Source organism: Sparus aurata, chromosome 23 (assembly GCF_900880675.1).
Source record: "Sparus aurata chromosome 23, fSpaAur1.1, whole genome shotgun sequence".
Classification (NCBI taxonomy): Eukaryota; Metazoa; Chordata; class Actinopteri; order Spariformes; family Sparidae; genus Sparus; species Sparus aurata.
In genome coordinates, this window is record NC_044209.1 from 23,116,216 (window position 1) to 23,133,301 (window position 17,086).

The 17,086-nt window shown below is 43.3% G+C and overlaps 1 protein-coding gene across 3 annotated transcripts; it reads right to left on the bottom strand.

Moving 5' to 3' along the window:
* Positions 1-16: 16 nt before the first annotated feature.
* Positions 17-12,068, bottom strand: mafk (v-maf avian musculoaponeurotic fibrosarcoma oncogene homolog K). Of its 3 annotated transcripts, XM_030408196.1 has the most exons (4): positions 11,972-12,018; positions 11,516-11,773; positions 5,231-5,309; positions 17-5,141 (listed from the first exon to the last, which is right to left on the bottom strand). In XM_030408196.1, the coding sequence occupies exons 3-4, from the start codon at positions 5,273-5,275 to the stop codon at positions 4,710-4,712; spliced, it is 477 nt and encodes a 158-aa protein (XP_030264056.1). In that variant the 5' UTR covers positions 5,276-5,309; positions 11,516-11,773; positions 11,972-12,018; the 3' UTR covers positions 17-4,709. The 3 variants fall into 3 exon arrangements, with proteins under 3 accessions (XP_030264056.1, XP_030264057.1, XP_030264058.1); XM_030408197.1 differs by lacking the exon at positions 11,516-11,773 and having other exon boundaries at positions 11,972-12,068; XM_030408198.1 differs by lacking the exons at positions 11,516-11,773; positions 11,972-12,018 and adding an exon at positions 5,840-7,056.
* Positions 12,069-17,086: the final 5,018 nt, after the last annotated feature.

The window sequence follows — 17,086 nt, forward strand, 5'->3', positions numbered from 1 at the left end:
AGTGAATCTGCGCTTGTCGATGAGGGAAAAAGCTTTATTTGAAAGTACAAAAACAGACACAGCAGACCTATTCAAAGGAATAATTTACCATACTTTAAAAATCAGAGCAGAAACAAATACAGATTTTATTTGTACATGAGGGTAGTTCATTGAGAAGACATGTAAAATAAATGAATGTAAAATAAAAAATAATTTAGGTGTTTTGTTTTTTAATAAAATCACACAATTCAATGAAATAAATATAAAACAATATGAGCAGAGTAATGATGAGCTGTGACGGGTACATCATCAGTTTGACGCTGCCATGTTACTGTCCTCGTTTACAGTCACTGTTGACGGTCGCTCGTTAAGCCTCAACATGTCACCACAAGACTAGAACAAGGAGATCCATTAAAAGTACAAACTTAACATAGAAACCTCTGCTTCTAAACAGATAATGTCTTTCACCCACAACCGTATCATCCACACACCTGCTCAATTCTTTCTATTCATGGAGCTTTGACTGAATTTCAATCTACAACACTAAAACTGACTTTCCACGTTTGTAAAAATTAAATACTGTAGCTTGTAGGACTGGCAGATCTTTTTTTCTTAATCAAGCTTATTTAAATCAAAGACGTAAATTCATGAAGGCATTTTAACCTAAATATACGAGCGACCTCCGGCTCTACACACACATTTGCATTGTTATGGTTCATATAAACATGTAAAATAACCTCTGATACCTTTTTTTTTTTAACAGTTCCTTTACAGCTCCTCAGTAAAAAGCTTCAGTCACATCAACTGTGGGAAGAAATAAGGCTGCTGAGACGGAGTTCAGTAAAAATCCACGGTAGGTAATGTTTTTGCCTCTTTTCACCTATAAACTTGTCTACATGTCTGTGAAAAAAACAGCTTTTTCTTTAGCAAAAAAAGTGAAGATAAATTATGTCGTGACAAATATTTTCTTGTGGTACGCTAGCCTCAGAGCAACATGTGTCTTGAAAGCGTTAAAGGGACCTCTGCTTGGTCACACTGGATGGAGAATTCACAACAAAGGACTTATTCACCTGTAGAGAGGGTTGTCTTTCATTATGGCACAGGGTAGAAACATACTTTTTGAAAAATGTCGGATTTTTCGAAGGGTGTGCTGCCAAAAGCATCCACCTCATATCTAAATACAGTATTGAGTGCTAAAAAATTCAACGATGCCTCATTTGACAGCATTTTGTGTCTAAGTTCGACGGTTGTGATTATAATGTGCTGAAAAATGACTTGTAAACATTTAATGTGTATCTATATATTCATCTGATTTAATCCCGTCTCAGGCTTAAACAGACCTTGAACATAACAGGTCTGAGCGACAGTCCGTAGCAGCTTTGGAACATTTTCCTTTAAGGTTTTTTTTCTTGCGGTTACAAAATAATCAGAATCATTTTGAAACGCTCAACTAAATCAGTTGCCATCTTTTTAAAAAAAGAATAACAAATATACCAGGTTCGATTTTGAAGTCCAGAACGCCGTATAGGTTCACATGTTGGTGAATATTTCAAAATGAGAGCAAAATCTCTCTGTTTTCTACATGAAATATTCTCATTCTCAAAAGGCACAACTGAGAACTGACGAGCTCTTGTGCTGAATTATGTGCAGTTGTTTTCAATATTTGAACTCCTGTGCTAAAGCAAATGTTTGGCATGAAGTTCCAGCCGAATGATCCAGACATCCTGTAGAATTTCTAACATTTTAATTCTGTTTGCATAGATGTTTTGACTTCCAACCTCTCCCCTGATTACATTTTAATTAGCATTGTCGGTAACGCTTTATAATAACCATTTATTACAAATGGTACATTTCTGGTTAATTAAATTGATGTTAACAGTTAGGTCACTGTTAAACAATATTCATTAGCTTAAATTTATTAGCTGTTTATTAATGATGGTTATTTTAAAGGGTTACCGTATTGTTTGTTGTTCTGCTTCAAAAAAGAGATGTGTTATGAAGTAAAAGACGACAGATGCACATGTGCTCTTCGCTAACAGTGTGAACCAGCAGTCAGTCTGTCATTTCCCTGTTTTGTTTTTTTTAAATGTTATTCTTGACTGTTAACAGATAATTATCTGCAGCCTGCGTGTAACCTTAGGCACTGTCTGTCTGACCTGTGAATTAGACCAATAGTAAATGTGCTGAGAAGAACTATTCATGGGTATAAATACTCACAAAGAAGACTTAAGTTATGAGAGTAGTTTTCTCATTGTAAATGTGAATACAACTTTTTTTCAGATGAAAGGTCAGCGTCAACATAATTCGGCTTCAAAGAATGATTACATAATCACACCACTCCCAGGATAGTAAAAGACATAAATATAGAAAAATATGTAATATATAATATATATATATATATATATATATTTATATACTGTATATGCATATAAAACTAAGTATCAGAAAGAGAACATAGGATGTATCAACATGAGACCAGAAGAAAATACAAAATGAGAGTAAGAACACAGCAATGCCCCTGCTTTAAAATCACAGCAGGTTGTACAGCAGCAAAGTTCCCCGTACTGTTCTTTGCAGCTATGGAACAGGGGAAGAACTGTCATGTCCTCTTAGCCAAGAGAAAATCCTGACATGAACAATCTCTATCGACTTCACTCCAAATTAGGAATGGATCCTCTGTAAGAACGGTTTGATTTCAAGTGAATTTTTCATATTTAAATATCTCAAAACGCGCAACAGGAGGAAGGTGTTTTTACTGCACTTTTAGTTGTCATGACACCGCGGCATGTAGAGATGGGCGTCAGGACTTCTCTTGCAGAAGAGTGTGTCAAAAGCAAAAGTGAATAGCTACTGTTTCAGAGTTACCAACACCAGCGGCGGCAGCAGCAGCACTTCTCGTGACCCAGCAGTAGGAATGATTTCTATTTGGACGGAGTTCTCAATGTAAAGTGACAGCGGAGGCAGTGGGAGCTTTGTCATAATCTGTAATATACAGGAAGTAAGCTGAATTGCAATTCACTTGTAAGGACCTCTCTTATTATCACTATATCCAATATGGATTACCTACCAAAGAGTGGCATATAAAAGAAAGAGGCAAAACATTACCCAGTCAGTGCTGCGGCATACAGCGTACACCGTCCTCCGTTACGTGAGGCCTGACCTCGCAGTCCGTGGTCACACCACATTTAATCATCATGCAATTGAGCCCCAGTAACTTCAGTTTCTGTCATCCAATTCTAGGTATCAGCCGCCCTCTGAATTATTTTCTTTTTCTTTTTTATACTGTATCTATACAGTTTTTCTTTAAGTGCTAAATAATGAGAGGCACTGAGTTATGTGAATTTGTCTGAATCCAAACAAATGTGGCCCGAAATGCTCCTTAATCACTTTCCATCTGACATCATAGTCTTCCCAAATCTACAGAAAAAAAAAAGCATTCACTCTTTTGCATTTAAAATATCACAAATTGTGAGTCATTTCGCTAAGATACAAACAGAATCGCTTGCAGCAGCCGCCTGACGCCCTCCGACGTATTCAACAGCAAATTTTCAGCCCCACTGACAAAATCTATTTCTCAACAATAATGCAACAATGTCAAGAGAATATGTCGAACATTTCAGGGACTAGTTGCCGACAGGAGAGCAAAAGGCACAAGTTGTCAGCTTTAATAATATTTTACAATGGGAGCGAATAAATTCCAGCAAAGGCTTCCATACAAATTCCGGCCTAGAGGTTGAGTTTTAAACTTTTCAAACATAAATGAAAAGTGTAACTTCAAAACTATCAGGTGAGACCTTCCATTAGCACGTGTATGGAAGCCTTTACTGGAACGTTCTGACTGCTGTTGTCTAGTATTACTCCCTAAACACCAAATAAGCTATTCGGCACGACCGACCACTGAGCAAAACTCTGCATAACCAAGACAGAAGTACAAACAACGGGGTGCATCACGAGTGGAGCCCTCAGGCTTAAATGTTGATCTGTTATCAAACTGCATAATGCAGTGCACTCCAAACGGGCCGCGGAGAGCCGTGTGTCGGCAGGATTTCGCTCCATCCAAACACTCCAACAGGTGTTTTTTTTTTACCGCTTAGCACCTTCCAACAGAAAAGAGGTGAACCAATCAGTGGAAACATCTGTTGTGGTGTTTGGCCGGCACTTAAAGGCAACTGGTTGAAGACCACCGGTAACCTGGAACGATGAGTCATCTCTGAGTTAAACTGCGTGTCAGTATTAGATAATCATTTCTGCAGATCACTCGCTGGTTCTTTTTAAGGCAACGGCTTCAAAGGCTCAATCTACACTGAGACACTTCTACTTAGAGATTTTGGCATAGGCTTTACTGTCACACAGGCTTTAGCCGTCCGACACCGGTGCTGCCACATTAAGGCATGCCACATTCCTTTTTTCACACTGGAGTAAAAGCAAAATCTCTATCAGTCGTGGAGGACGGGTCACAGAGGTCCGATACCCTGCCGGTGCTGGGGGTCGGGGATGGGAGGGGGGTGGGGTGGGGTTTGCACAGTGCACAGACAACGTAGAATGTGTAAAAGAGACAGAAGGAGGGAGACAGAGTCGTGAATGCAGCGTAACATCACAGAGAGCTTGCCACCCCATTCCATCCCTCAGTCTAACTACTGAGCGTCCTCTCAGTACAGGATGAGTGGGTTCAGGCTGGGTCAGAACCGGGAAGGACCAGGCAGGACAAGGAGAGCCCAGTCCTGTCAACACTAGGAGTGGGCCGAGAACGGGGTCGGGCTGGAGTTGTTGTGATTGGCCGACTTGACGATGGTGATGACGCTGGTGGTGGCCACCTTTCCCGGCGAGAGGGGCCCGCGGGTCACAGTCCGGGCAAAACACTGCAGGGCCTCGTACTTGGCTCGCAGGGCATCCAGCTCCAGCCTCATGCTGGCGTTCTCGCGGGCCAGCTTGTCCACCTCCTGCTGCAGCTCTATCTTCTGCCTCTCCAGCTCTTCCTTCTGGGTGACACGTTTGATGCGGCAGCTGGCGGCGTAGCCCCTGTTCTTCAGGGTCCGCCGCCGCTGCTTCAACCGCACGACGTCATCCTTGGTCAGCCCACGCAGGTGCTGGTTGAGCTCCCGCACGGACATGGCCACCAACTCGTCGTCGCTGAGCGCCGGGGCATTCTCCTCCCTCTTGACCTGTTGAACAAGACCAGTGGATGAAGAACAGGCACCATGCTTGACACAAGTCCAATGAAACACTCTCCAGTCAAACTCCTCACACGTACCTTTAAAGCTTTGCTCGTCTTGAAATGAGTCGTCATTCCCTGCATGCAGACAACCGGCCAGAATCTCACAGAAGACACTCTGAGAGGTGAAGAGAAAGAAAGAAGAAACTGTGTAAACAGCTGACTTATAATAAGTAAAACAACATTATCAGTGGTGGAAGGTAACAAAGTAGTAAATATTTCTGCTACCACTAATGGAACATAAAGTAAATTACTCAAGTACTTTACTTAAGCACAGTTTTGAGGTATCTCGAGGCACTTAACCTGAGTATTTCCATTTCCATCTACTTTATTCTGACACTTCACTGCACTTTACAGGAAAATATCCAACTTTTCAATCCACTATATTTATTTGATGACCTAAATGATCAGTTACTTTGCAGATTACAAGCTGCATCAGAGCCAATGCAGTGCATTTATTTTATTGACAATTGTATTAAAAAAAGACTGACAGTCATCAAAATCAAAAATATCTGCTCTGATATCCGTCAGGCTTATAATCACTCAACCCAGAGTATATAGTAAACACATAAATGTAAATATGTTTATTAAATGTGCTTAAGTATAAGAAGTACAGGTAAATCAAACTACTTTCAGACTTCTACTCACGTGCAATGTGACGTTCACTCATACTCAGGACTTATTTTACTCAAGAATGACCTTTAAGCACTTTTCACAACACTTTCTGCTCCTAATGTTTATTTTCGTAGCTTGCACATACTGAGTATTGTGTAATATTGTGTAATATTGACACACGTCCTCCCCGTAAACCTCCTGCAAAGACATCACAACAACATACCGCGGTTACGTCATGTGTCAATATTTTTGTGTGTGTGCGTGTTGGAGCCACAGAGGCCAGCAGAGGGCAGCATGACACCGCTGAACAGCCGCTCTGGAACACTCCTATATTTACTTGTTTAAGAAGGAGGGCCCTCAACTATGTAGTTCACTAGACCAGGCGAGATAAGAAACAGCCAGTCAGCCACTCTCCCTCTCTCTTCATAGACCTCTGCGTTTAAGCCCCCCTGCTCTCTTCTGAGAAAAGCCTCTCTGTGCTCATTACAGTCAGGCGCATGCTTTCCTAGGCCGCTGCCATGGCCAAAAAAAGGCGAGAGCGCTGAGCTGTGATCCTGTGAGAGGCACACATCCCCCCAAGGCTCCATTTCAGGACCTGCAGACCAGCCTGACTGCGAGCTCACTGTTCCATGCTCGCCTGCTGCCATGGAAACGCCCTGCGAATGGGCGTAGGAGTGTGAGTCACATGGTCACCAAAAGGGTAAACAAGTCTCATTCATAACCGCAACGCGGCCTATACATAGTACAGATCAGACGCTGATAACTTAGAAGGCCTCGGTTTGTCTGTGAGCCTTCACTGTGTTCCCATCTGGTCTCGTGTTTATTCACCTAATCTGCCGTGGGTCCGCAGGGACGCCCGGTCAGACTCCTGCCTCCTCATCACGCATTAAAACAGACCATCACATCAGCATAACATTTACAGTTATGCTGAACTTTACAGGGCAGCAGATACGCATGTGGAAAAAATTCCTGGCGATAGAGTGTCACAGAGAAATAGTTTCCTTTATAGTCACTGATGTATTTTTTGCAGCGAGACAATGTAGTCTATCGGTTCAGAGCCGCGTCTTGCTGCTTGGATCCTCTTACACTGGGCTTTCCTGAGCTGCTCCATGCCCTTATTTAACTCTGGCGGATATATTTAGCTCGCAGTGCTGACACAAATTTCTGCCAACTAAACAATTTAAGTGAGCGGCGCGATAAGTGATACCTCAGGAAGAGGGCAAATATTCTCTGCAGTGCTGTTCGCTGCAGCTTTCATGGGTGTGGCTGGTCCTTTTGGGGATATTTAGCTTTGGTTTTCAATGTGCTGCAGCTCTGTTCCTAATACTTTGCAACTGTGGACTTGGAAAACAACTTTATTTCTTCTTTGATGGGGCTGAACATTAGTCAATGCTCTTATAATAGCAACATCGCCGTCTACAGAATGTGCCTTTTTCTGTCACAGGCAGATGAACCTCAAAGACTCCAGACTTCGGAAAATAAACAGATGAAAAATACATGCGCAAACCAAACCCGGGGCCGCCTGAACTGCTGTTTGGAGATTTAAAGAGCATCTCCAAAAACACCCAGCGAAGAATTGCATAATCGAGATTTCACAAGCGTCAAATAAAGATGAAGAGCTAGCACACAACTTTCCTCGAGAGCAAGTTGGCCTAAACAGGCTATCTTAAGTGGCGTTGCGTCAGAGGGGGGGTCCCTGGGTAAAGATCATGGAAAAGTGGTGTGGGGAGCCTCCCTCGCTTCACAAAAGAGGCCTCAAGCTTGAACCAAGAGGCCAGGTTGTTTCCCTGAAATTCTTTAGGCATGTGCTTATGTTTTCGCAAGTCGCAGAGGGACATGCTTTTTCCTGGTCAAGACGGCAACGTTTCCTCAGATGAAAAAACAGCAGCCAGGATCCACTCTTTACGATGTTGCCGCACGGACGAGACGGACGCATTTCACAACAAATCATGGCTTCTGGCTACAGCCGGGCAAACAACTCGTATTGGGTTCTTTTCATAACAGTAAGAAAAGGACTCTGGGAAAATACCTCCAAAGAAAAAGCGCCACAGATGGCGGGGGTAAAGAACAAAACCGCATTCCTGAGTGAACACACATGTGCAAAAAACCCTTCACATGCAAAACACACGCAGGCAAATCTTTCAGGCTGGATATGTCCCGCGATGCACTCGGCTACGGGGGTGGAGTTCAGACGATCCCACTCGTAAAGCAACGGCTGCAAAATTCACAAAATGTCTGGAATTCAGAAGTGTCTCGTGTCTTTTTCACTTGCCCAAACAAATCAAAGGCAGCCTGTGTGCACATGTGAGGAAGTCAGGAGTCCAGAACACTGGAAACAAAAAAGGTCTATCTTTGTTTTTACTCCCAGAACTTTCTCATTCTCCCTCGAGGCGATTCCTCCGATGATTGATAACCAAGGAATGTGCTGTTTGCTCAGCAGTAGTGTAATGAAAAGAGTCCCAACTACGCAGATTAGAGACTTGAGAACAGCCAACTGTCCATTATGAACACTCAACACGCATTTCATGGTTGTGGTTTGTTTCTTATTTGATGTGGACGCAGAATATTTTCTGGTTAACCTGCGACTTTGTTCTCTGGGTGTAGACGCTGCTTTGAAGATGAGCCGGACCGTTTTAAGACTATTTTTGAGGAATGACTAAAAACACAAAAAGGCAGGCAAAGACTCAGTGTAACGGCTCTAATGAGTCTGTATTTAGGTTAAATAAACCGATGTGCCATTCGGTCACTGGTGCCATATGTTTATGGTTTTGAAGTCAGGCCTCTGGTCAAGTTCAAGGCTGCACTTTGGCTCCAGCAGGTAACCGTGGGGCCCCTCTTCTTCTAACATAAACAACATATCAAAGACGTATGCGCTCATGCTCCTGTGATAAATGCACAGTCGGTTCGCCTGTTCTCTTTGTTTTTTTCTTCTCCTTTTCTTTCGGTAGAGCAGACTTGTTGCTCCCCTTGACAGCCTGACGCCCTCCTCTGAGAAAGCTCTCGCTTTTCCTCGCATTTTCATCAGGGAGGTGGAGAGATTTCTCTCCAGTCTGGTGCCCGCCGCCGCTCTCTGCTCTTTCTCCAGCGCAGCACATTTGGTGGGATATTATGTGAGGGAAACGGAGAGCATAGCTGAGCGGTGAGTCACGCTGTTTACTGGTAAAAGCGACGACCAGCGGTAGGGAATCACACCCTCCCGATCTGACGTTTCCTGGAAAATCCCGTTGTTTCACGGGGAGGAAGGAAAAGTACAGAGAACCCTGGAAATGGTTGGCGTGACCGGCGGAAAAAGGAGGAGAAGTCGCTGAATATCGGAGTAAAGATATTCTCCCAATCAGGGACACTGGGATTGTTAGAAATGCCAAGAATGCAAAAGAAAACAAGAAGTTAACTATCCCACTTCTTTCTCTTTTTTTACTTGCTGGGAACCAAAACTGTGTGAATCATAAGTTAAAATGACACTCTGTCATCACATCTTCCATTCTCAAACAAGACTCACCAAAAAAACAAAACAAAGGCTCTCTGGTTGAAAATACTTTCTTTTTTTCCCCCCCCCCCTTTTTTTCTAATCACGTCCAGATTTTCAGAGAGCAGCTAGCCGAGGCTCAGTGTGACAGCAGCGTCTGCACTTTGAATGCTGTGGAGCTCGACAGTGTGTTTGTTTGTGTTGCTGCAACTGAGTCACAGTGGAATCAGGAAGCTGCCAAGGAAAAAGATTGGCGCTTTGAATCAGCAAGTCCCCACCATCGAGAGCCCACGAGGAATTCCCAATAACGCAAGCCGCTCAAGATAAACACATGAGTAAAAAGTCGCCACACCTCGGGGGGTGAGAGCAGCTGGTTAAGGTTCAGTCTGACACAAAACACAGGAAAGGGGCTGGATGCAAATCACTGTGGGTGGCGTGGCGAGCAGTCTGGGGCGCTCTATAACTGTCACTTTGTCACTTTGGATGGATGAGCCACAGGCCTGTTCACACATCCGTCTGTTATTGCCTCTGTGTCGGGCATGTTCGGCCGTGGATACAAAAAAAAAGAAAATCACTTGCTCCAAAAGTCAGTGATCAAAACTCAACATCTTTTTTTTTCTTTTTTTCTTTCCATTAAGAGGAGCAAAACACCACAGCGACCGTGACTCATCGCATCAACCAACCACAGCTATTCCACTTTCACAATACTCCACCACAGAAACTTTTTTTTTTTTTTTTTTTTTTTTTTGCATTCTGCGTAGCTTTCATCCATCACCACTGACCAGCCAAGCGAGAAATCACACAGATCTGGTGACAATTTAAGTCCTGTCCTGAGTTTCCTGGGGGAATTTGTGCCTTGTCACTGTCACAGGCTCTGGTGGAGGTGGTGGTGGTGGAGTGAGTCATGCAGCCAGCCTGTGATACTTCTCCATCCAGAAAAGACATCACCACTTTTTAGGTGATTGAAGCACATGTCAGCCTCATGATGAGGGGGGAGTGCACCCTCTCCCACTGCCTCTCTGTGTGCAACCACCACACACAGTGAATCAGCTCTCCACACAAATCTGAGACCATCAGAGTGAAACAAGACAAAATATGTTCCATATATTTAAAAAGGTCAAAGTCTGGGGCTACAATAAAAGACAACAAAGTCAAGCTGGATTATTTCTTAGTTCACACGTGTTATTATTCGGTAATAATAATAATAAAAAAATCTACGGTTCTTTCAGGACACAGTTTCCTTATCTCCACTGAGTCATAAACATCCACAGAGTCATGGAGAAACGATATCTGATCACAAAGATAAGATAAAGCTCTTTCTTTTCCCCCGCAGTGATTTATGGTTTGTGGAAATATGCGCTCCTCCAGCTGTTTGGTGACTGTTTGTGTCTTCTGCGGAGGCCAAGTGAAGTCAGTTCAGCGCTGGTGGTCTGACTTCACGTCGTGCCCTTTGTCCCACATGTCTAAAATGCGCACCACGTGTTGTTTCCAATGTCAGAAGTAGCCTGGTATTTTTTTTTTTTTTTATTGCGTTACGGCAGCCTTTTGGTAAATCTCGCGTTGAAAAGGAGTTAGAGAGAATTAAAGCAGATGATTATTTACTATTACTATCATTATAATGAAGAGGTTTATTGTGAGAGAAAGTAAACACTTTGTTTTTACTTTTATAATATAATATTATAATAAAAACGCAATGTTTTGTAGTGAAATATTAACTTTAAGAACATTTAGCAGCGTTATAACCTGAACATTCACTTTTATTAACTTTGGCAAAAGTAACGTATTCACACATTTCTTCAATAAAAGTGTTAACTACGCATTTATTTGCTTTTTAAAAGAGACAGCCGACACGTTTCCACTCACTGTCACAATTATTAATTCAAACTAATTCAAAAAAACAGGCAAATAAAAGAAAATGAAAAAACAAAATAAGAGGATTTTTGCGCGCAATTCCTTCAGACGACCAAACCAAACTGGAGCCACATTTTTTTGTTACGTGTGTTATTGTGTTACTCCAACACAACACGTGTCCACGCCACTGAAACAATCTCACAAAGTCAACAGCAGCGCTCACAAACACCCGCGGATCCAAATTCACTCCTAAACATGAAACCGACGCGAAGCTGATCTGCGCGCTCCGGTAATTTCACCGCCACAAAAGTCCAGCACAAGCGCACAATTTCAGCAGGAATGTCAAAACATCTTCCCGACATAATTTTAAAAAAAAAGAAAAACAACCTCACCTCTGTGGACGCGGGTATCTGTGGAGCGGAATGCGTAAAATCTCCCGGAGTAGGTTTCCCACACAGCCGACGGAGTAACTTGACACAGTGCGTGTAACGCGTCCAGCAGCCGGGCCGCCGTGTCTCCTCGGACTAAATTAACTACAAAACAACAACAATGTACCAACATTCCACGCTCTGCTTCCGCAAGCACTCACGTCACCGATTCCTCGTGACCGCCCCCTCCATTCATGAAAATAACTTTCTGCTGACGTCAGTCTGGGAAGAGAGAGAGCGAGAGAGAGAGAGAGGGTGGTGATGGTGGTGGTGGTGGTGGTGTGAGGAGGTGAGGCCATAAATAGAAGATAGATACTGCTGGCGGGCTGCTTTTGCTTACTTTACAAAACTAATCTGTACAAAGTCAGCTCATGTTGCCAACGTGTTGCCAAAGAGCACTCAAGGAAAAAAAAAACTCACTTTAACTCCCTTCAGAAGACAGAAGTTGTTGCTCGCTCTCCTCTCCTCCTCTGTCTTTTATGGTCAAGTCCAAACTACAAGGTTCTCCAAAAAAAAAAAAAAAAAGAAAGAAAAAAAGTGCATTAGCAGAGAGAAAACAGCGACGACCTCCTCCTCCTCCTCCTTCTAGCTCCATCTGACTTGGGAGCAGCAGTAGCATTCCATTCCTGAGGAAAGTATGCGGTGTAGTAGCCCAGCAGTCACAGGATTTCTCTTATTTTAACTGCGCTGCAGCCAGTAACGTCACAGGTTATTCTGGGGTAATTAAGCACTGAATGCAAATATGTTTAGTCAGGGGCCTTTTAAGGGAAGCAGTGTGGCGGGTTCCCCCGGTGCAGGAGTCACACGATATGAGAAAAATAAAGTCTGAGGTCGGTTCAGACAATGCAGCCTGTTTAAACACAGTGTGTTTTACAGTGTAAACACTGAGGGACACGCAGTTCAAACGAGGCTGGAAGAGGAGACGAATGCTGCAACTGAAACTAACTTTATCCTGGTTAACCGCTTTTTGACATCGCACCTTCGATCAGCATCAGCAAACACTGTGTGTGGAGGTCGCAGGAATGCAAAACGCATTTGGATCTCTGAGATCACAGATGTCAGCAGCCTCGCCGCACATGTGGGGAAGGTAAACATCTGGATCTGGAGCCTGTGTGGCAGGAATGACTACGTTACATTTGGAATCTCAGCTTCCCATTTGCTCCTTTTCCTCTGCTGACTCGAGCGTTACGGCTCGGAGCAGCTAAATTTATCCTGTGAAATCAGCCGCAAGCTTTCCTCGCAGGATACAACTGTCTGGTGAACCACTTTATATCTTAGCTCAGTTGAGTAATGATACTGTATGTGTGTGTAACTTGCAGGAATGTAAAAAACTCAGATCACAGATGTCAGCATCCAACACATGTGGGGAAGGTAAACATCTGGATGTGGAGCCCGTGTGGCAGGAGCGATTGAATCAGACGTGTAATCTGGGTCGTTTTACAGCCACTACAGACTCCAGGTTTTAAGGGCGGCTCTCTGATTGGTTTCCGTGTTCATTCATCCCATATTAGAACACCTTGAGTGAGATGTTGGTTCGGACAGCGCTGCCTGTTTGAACCACCGTGTTGACACTGTAAACTCTGTCGTACACACAGTTCAAACACGACTCAAAGAAGACACGACTGCGCTCTCCTCTTGTTTTTTTTCTTTCTGCTGACTGGACGATTATGGCCTCGAGAAAATCTTTAAAAAAAAACTAAATATATCCTGTGAGGTACAATCTCCCTGTGGGATGTATAACAGTCTGGCGAACCACGTTACGTCACATCCTCAGTGTTGTCAGCCTTTGGTTACATCTGTCAGCGTCCTCGCAGCACATGTGGGGAGAGGTAAAAATCTGGATGTGGCGCCTGTGTGGCAGAAATGATGAAATAGCATGTGGGATCTGGTGAGCTTCACGTCATCAAATGTCGAAATGTGCAGCTGATGTATTTACGTCTGCCGATCAGAGGCGTGGAGGAGAAGTCGCCGTTTTGATGACGGAGAAATAACTGGAGACTCGACTTTGACTTGGGAGTTTAAAGACTCGAGTTCATTTGAGACACGATGACTCGAATTTCCCGTCTGTGCGCATTTTGTTGCTTTCAGTTTAGTTTTTGAACCGTCTGGCTGTCAGTGTTTCACTTTTTAAACGTGACGAGGATAAAGATTTTAAAGATTTGTAAAGACCAGACGCTGCAGGCAAGACTGGAGCTCCTCGGAGGGGTAAAAAGGCGACTTGACTCGTGACTCGACCTGAAACGAACTGGGACTTCCTCGAGACTCGGACTACATGACTTGAGTCACATGTCTGCAGCTGACTTGTTCAGACAGGAGACGGACAGACACCTTATTTGAAAGCACACTGTGAGGGACACCTGCTCTGAGGCCTTTTGGTCGCCAGTTTCAGGTTAAAAGCAGCTTCCTTATTAAATAATTCTGTTCCGCTGCGGTTTCTGTTTAAAAGGCGCCGTGTTCAGAGAAAAGGGGAAATGAAGGCACAAACAATCGCTTCGGATGCATGATACAACTTTGACCTTTCAGATGCAGTGTGACTGGTGGCTGACTGGTAAACAAATGTTAAACGGTGAGTAAGACTTTGAGCAATGGCCAGAAAAAAATGATAAAATAAATGAATAAAGCTTCGGACCAGTCACTGTACAGATGTTTCTCTAGTCTTTGGAGACTTTTATTGTTTTTCCAAAGCACTGACGTTAGACAAAAAAAAAAACCCTGAGAGGAGTTCTCCCTCGCACAGATCGCACAGACCTGCTTCCAGCAAGACTGACTCAACTCGCAAGTATTCATCTCTGTTCCCTCGGCCTCCAGCCAGATCTCCAGTCTAGCGTAGATTTAGGATACTGTCATCATTTACCGCCAGTGACTCAACACACGGAGCCCTTCCTCTGAATCCCACGTGGAATTAATTGCTGTTCGAGAGAGAGACGGCGGGCTCGACTTGTTTCATCTGCACTGGAGCATGTTTGGAGATAAAAAAGCAAACAAACGCTGTGTTCTGTGGCTTGTGTCACCGTGTTGACCACGAGCAACAACGCACCGCTTCCTTTTGTGTTGCCTTCCTGTAACGAGATAAATGCAAACGTCATCTGATAAACGCAAACGTCATCTGGCGAAGCAGCTCCCGTCTGCTTCTGTACCTCAGAGATAAAATAAAGAGATTCGAGGAGGAGAGGGATTAGATCACATCAGATTTTATGACGCGGTGATACGTTTAGTTGAGTTTTTCACTGTGAATAATTCACTTTTGCTACTTTAAGTGTATGTCGATGCTAATACCTCAGTATTAACGCAGGCACTTTACCTGTATCACTACTTTTACCTGAGTATAGTATCTAGAACTCTCTTCCACCACCAGTCAGATTAGATTAGATTGAGATATGACATTAGCTTTTGATGAAAATGAGATGAGACCAGATTACATTAGATGAGATGAGATTACACGAGATTAGCTATGATTAGAATAAATTGATTGGATGAGATTATGATATCAAATGAGGGTCGACTGGATTATATTACATATGAAATAAAATGTGATGTGATGAGAATAAATGAGATGAGGCCAGATTACCTAGATATGATGAGATTATGTTAAATTAGAGATTAATGCATCGGATGACACAAGGTGAGAGTAGATGGTATGACGATACTTTACGTCATATGAGAGATAAAATGAGATTAGAATCAATGATCTGACACCAGATTAGCTCAAATGAGATTAGATCACTTTAGATTCGAGATTATTACATCAGCAGTAGAATGAGATGAGACCAGGTTACATTAGATGAGATGAGATGAGATTACAACAGTTTGGAGATGATTACATCAGATGGGATGAGAGCAGACTGTGTGACACATGAGAGTAACCATGAGGCATGATGGGAATAAACGACATAGAACCAGATTACGTGAGATTAGAGGGGAGATGGGTGGCGTTAGATTACAGATTAGAGATTAAAGAATGAGATGAAACTAAATAAGAACAGAAAACACGGAACAGACACGATGACATGGCAGTAAAACTACAGTACAGTGCTGGTGTGTTATCTGTTTCCTGTAGAAAACCCGCCAGCTGTCGACAAAGAGAAATAAAAATGGCTGAGACAAACAAAAGTCTCTGCAGGAGCAGCACTGATGTTCTGGATCAGTCAGACATCCAGCTGCTCAGCCGGTGCCACACCACCCAATTACTGTCCATCTGCTAACAGTGTCCACAGACGACCTGACGTACTCCCATCGCGTCTAACACCACACAAACAGCCGACCATGTGCGGCAGGCTGGTCGGGGTTTTCGTTAGATCGGCCTGCTGTGGGGTCTCGCCGCTTCCAGCCCACTTTGCATTACAGGAAGTAACACTGAGTCACTGATGTTGCTCCTTTCTGACTCAGACTGTTGAACTCAGAAATCTGATCTGGCACAGAGAGGCCCCCGCCTTTTTGTAAGGGGATCACTTTTTTTTCCTCCCAAATGCTCCAAATTATTAAAGAGTATATATATATATATGAAAAAAAAGCAGCTATTGACCACGCAGAGTTTTTAAAACTGGACAAATGAGTCACACGTGGACAGAAACATTTTCTTCCTCCAAGCGCTTTAATGCCGCTCAGGAATATCCAACTGAGGATGCCTGACGCGTTAGACAGCCGCCTCTGGCACGCTGTGGGCCTCACGTAATGTCAGAAGGAGAAGAATTGTTTTTGCAGATTTGCAGACTTCCCATATGACACAAGATTTAATTTGGAACATTGACTGGACATTCCACTGACTTCACCGAAATGTGTTTCATATGAAAACACTTTACGTAACCGGCTGGCAGGTCCGAGCTGCATGGAAACGAACATGGTGAGGTTACTGTAGTAGTGGTGGCAGCAGCAGCTGGAGTGGGCCGAGGTGGACCGTTCACAACCTGACAGGCAACACACTTCTTCAAGCCTCACCGTACTGAGAGCAAAACAAAAGTTTGTGAACAGAGAAAGCTTTTAAACGTGGTAGTTGGGAGCTGCAGTACCAACTTGTCTTGTCAGTGCTAAGCAATGTTTAATTTATGATTCACTTTCTTTTCCTCCGGGGTGTGGACATGTTTAAAGAGTAAATAATTCCATATTGTAATATCTGAGAAATCATTGCATCTATGTTACTTTAACATGTGACTCACTCGTGGTCATGACGGATGACGTATGACTTTAAAAAAAGAATCTGCATCTCATTTCCTTTTGGTTTCAAACTGATTCCATTGTCACTTTAAAATGCAATGAAATAATCTGCACTGAGATTTACGACAGAGTTGCTGTATTTTGTTTCAGCGCTGCTCTGTCCTCACACAATGCTTTTATTTTCCTTTTCTGACTGAGGCCTTGTGTTTCTGTAGGTTTTCACATGTGTAAGACATTTCTGGTGAAGTGAAACCTCCCACCTTGCATATTGAAGAAATGGCAACATTTTAATGCAATGGAATGGACACTGCTGCCCCCTTGTGTTAAATATGTTGCAGTTAAAGTGAGTATAAAGTTGTCAACTTTGCTATTCTGGGTAAGAAA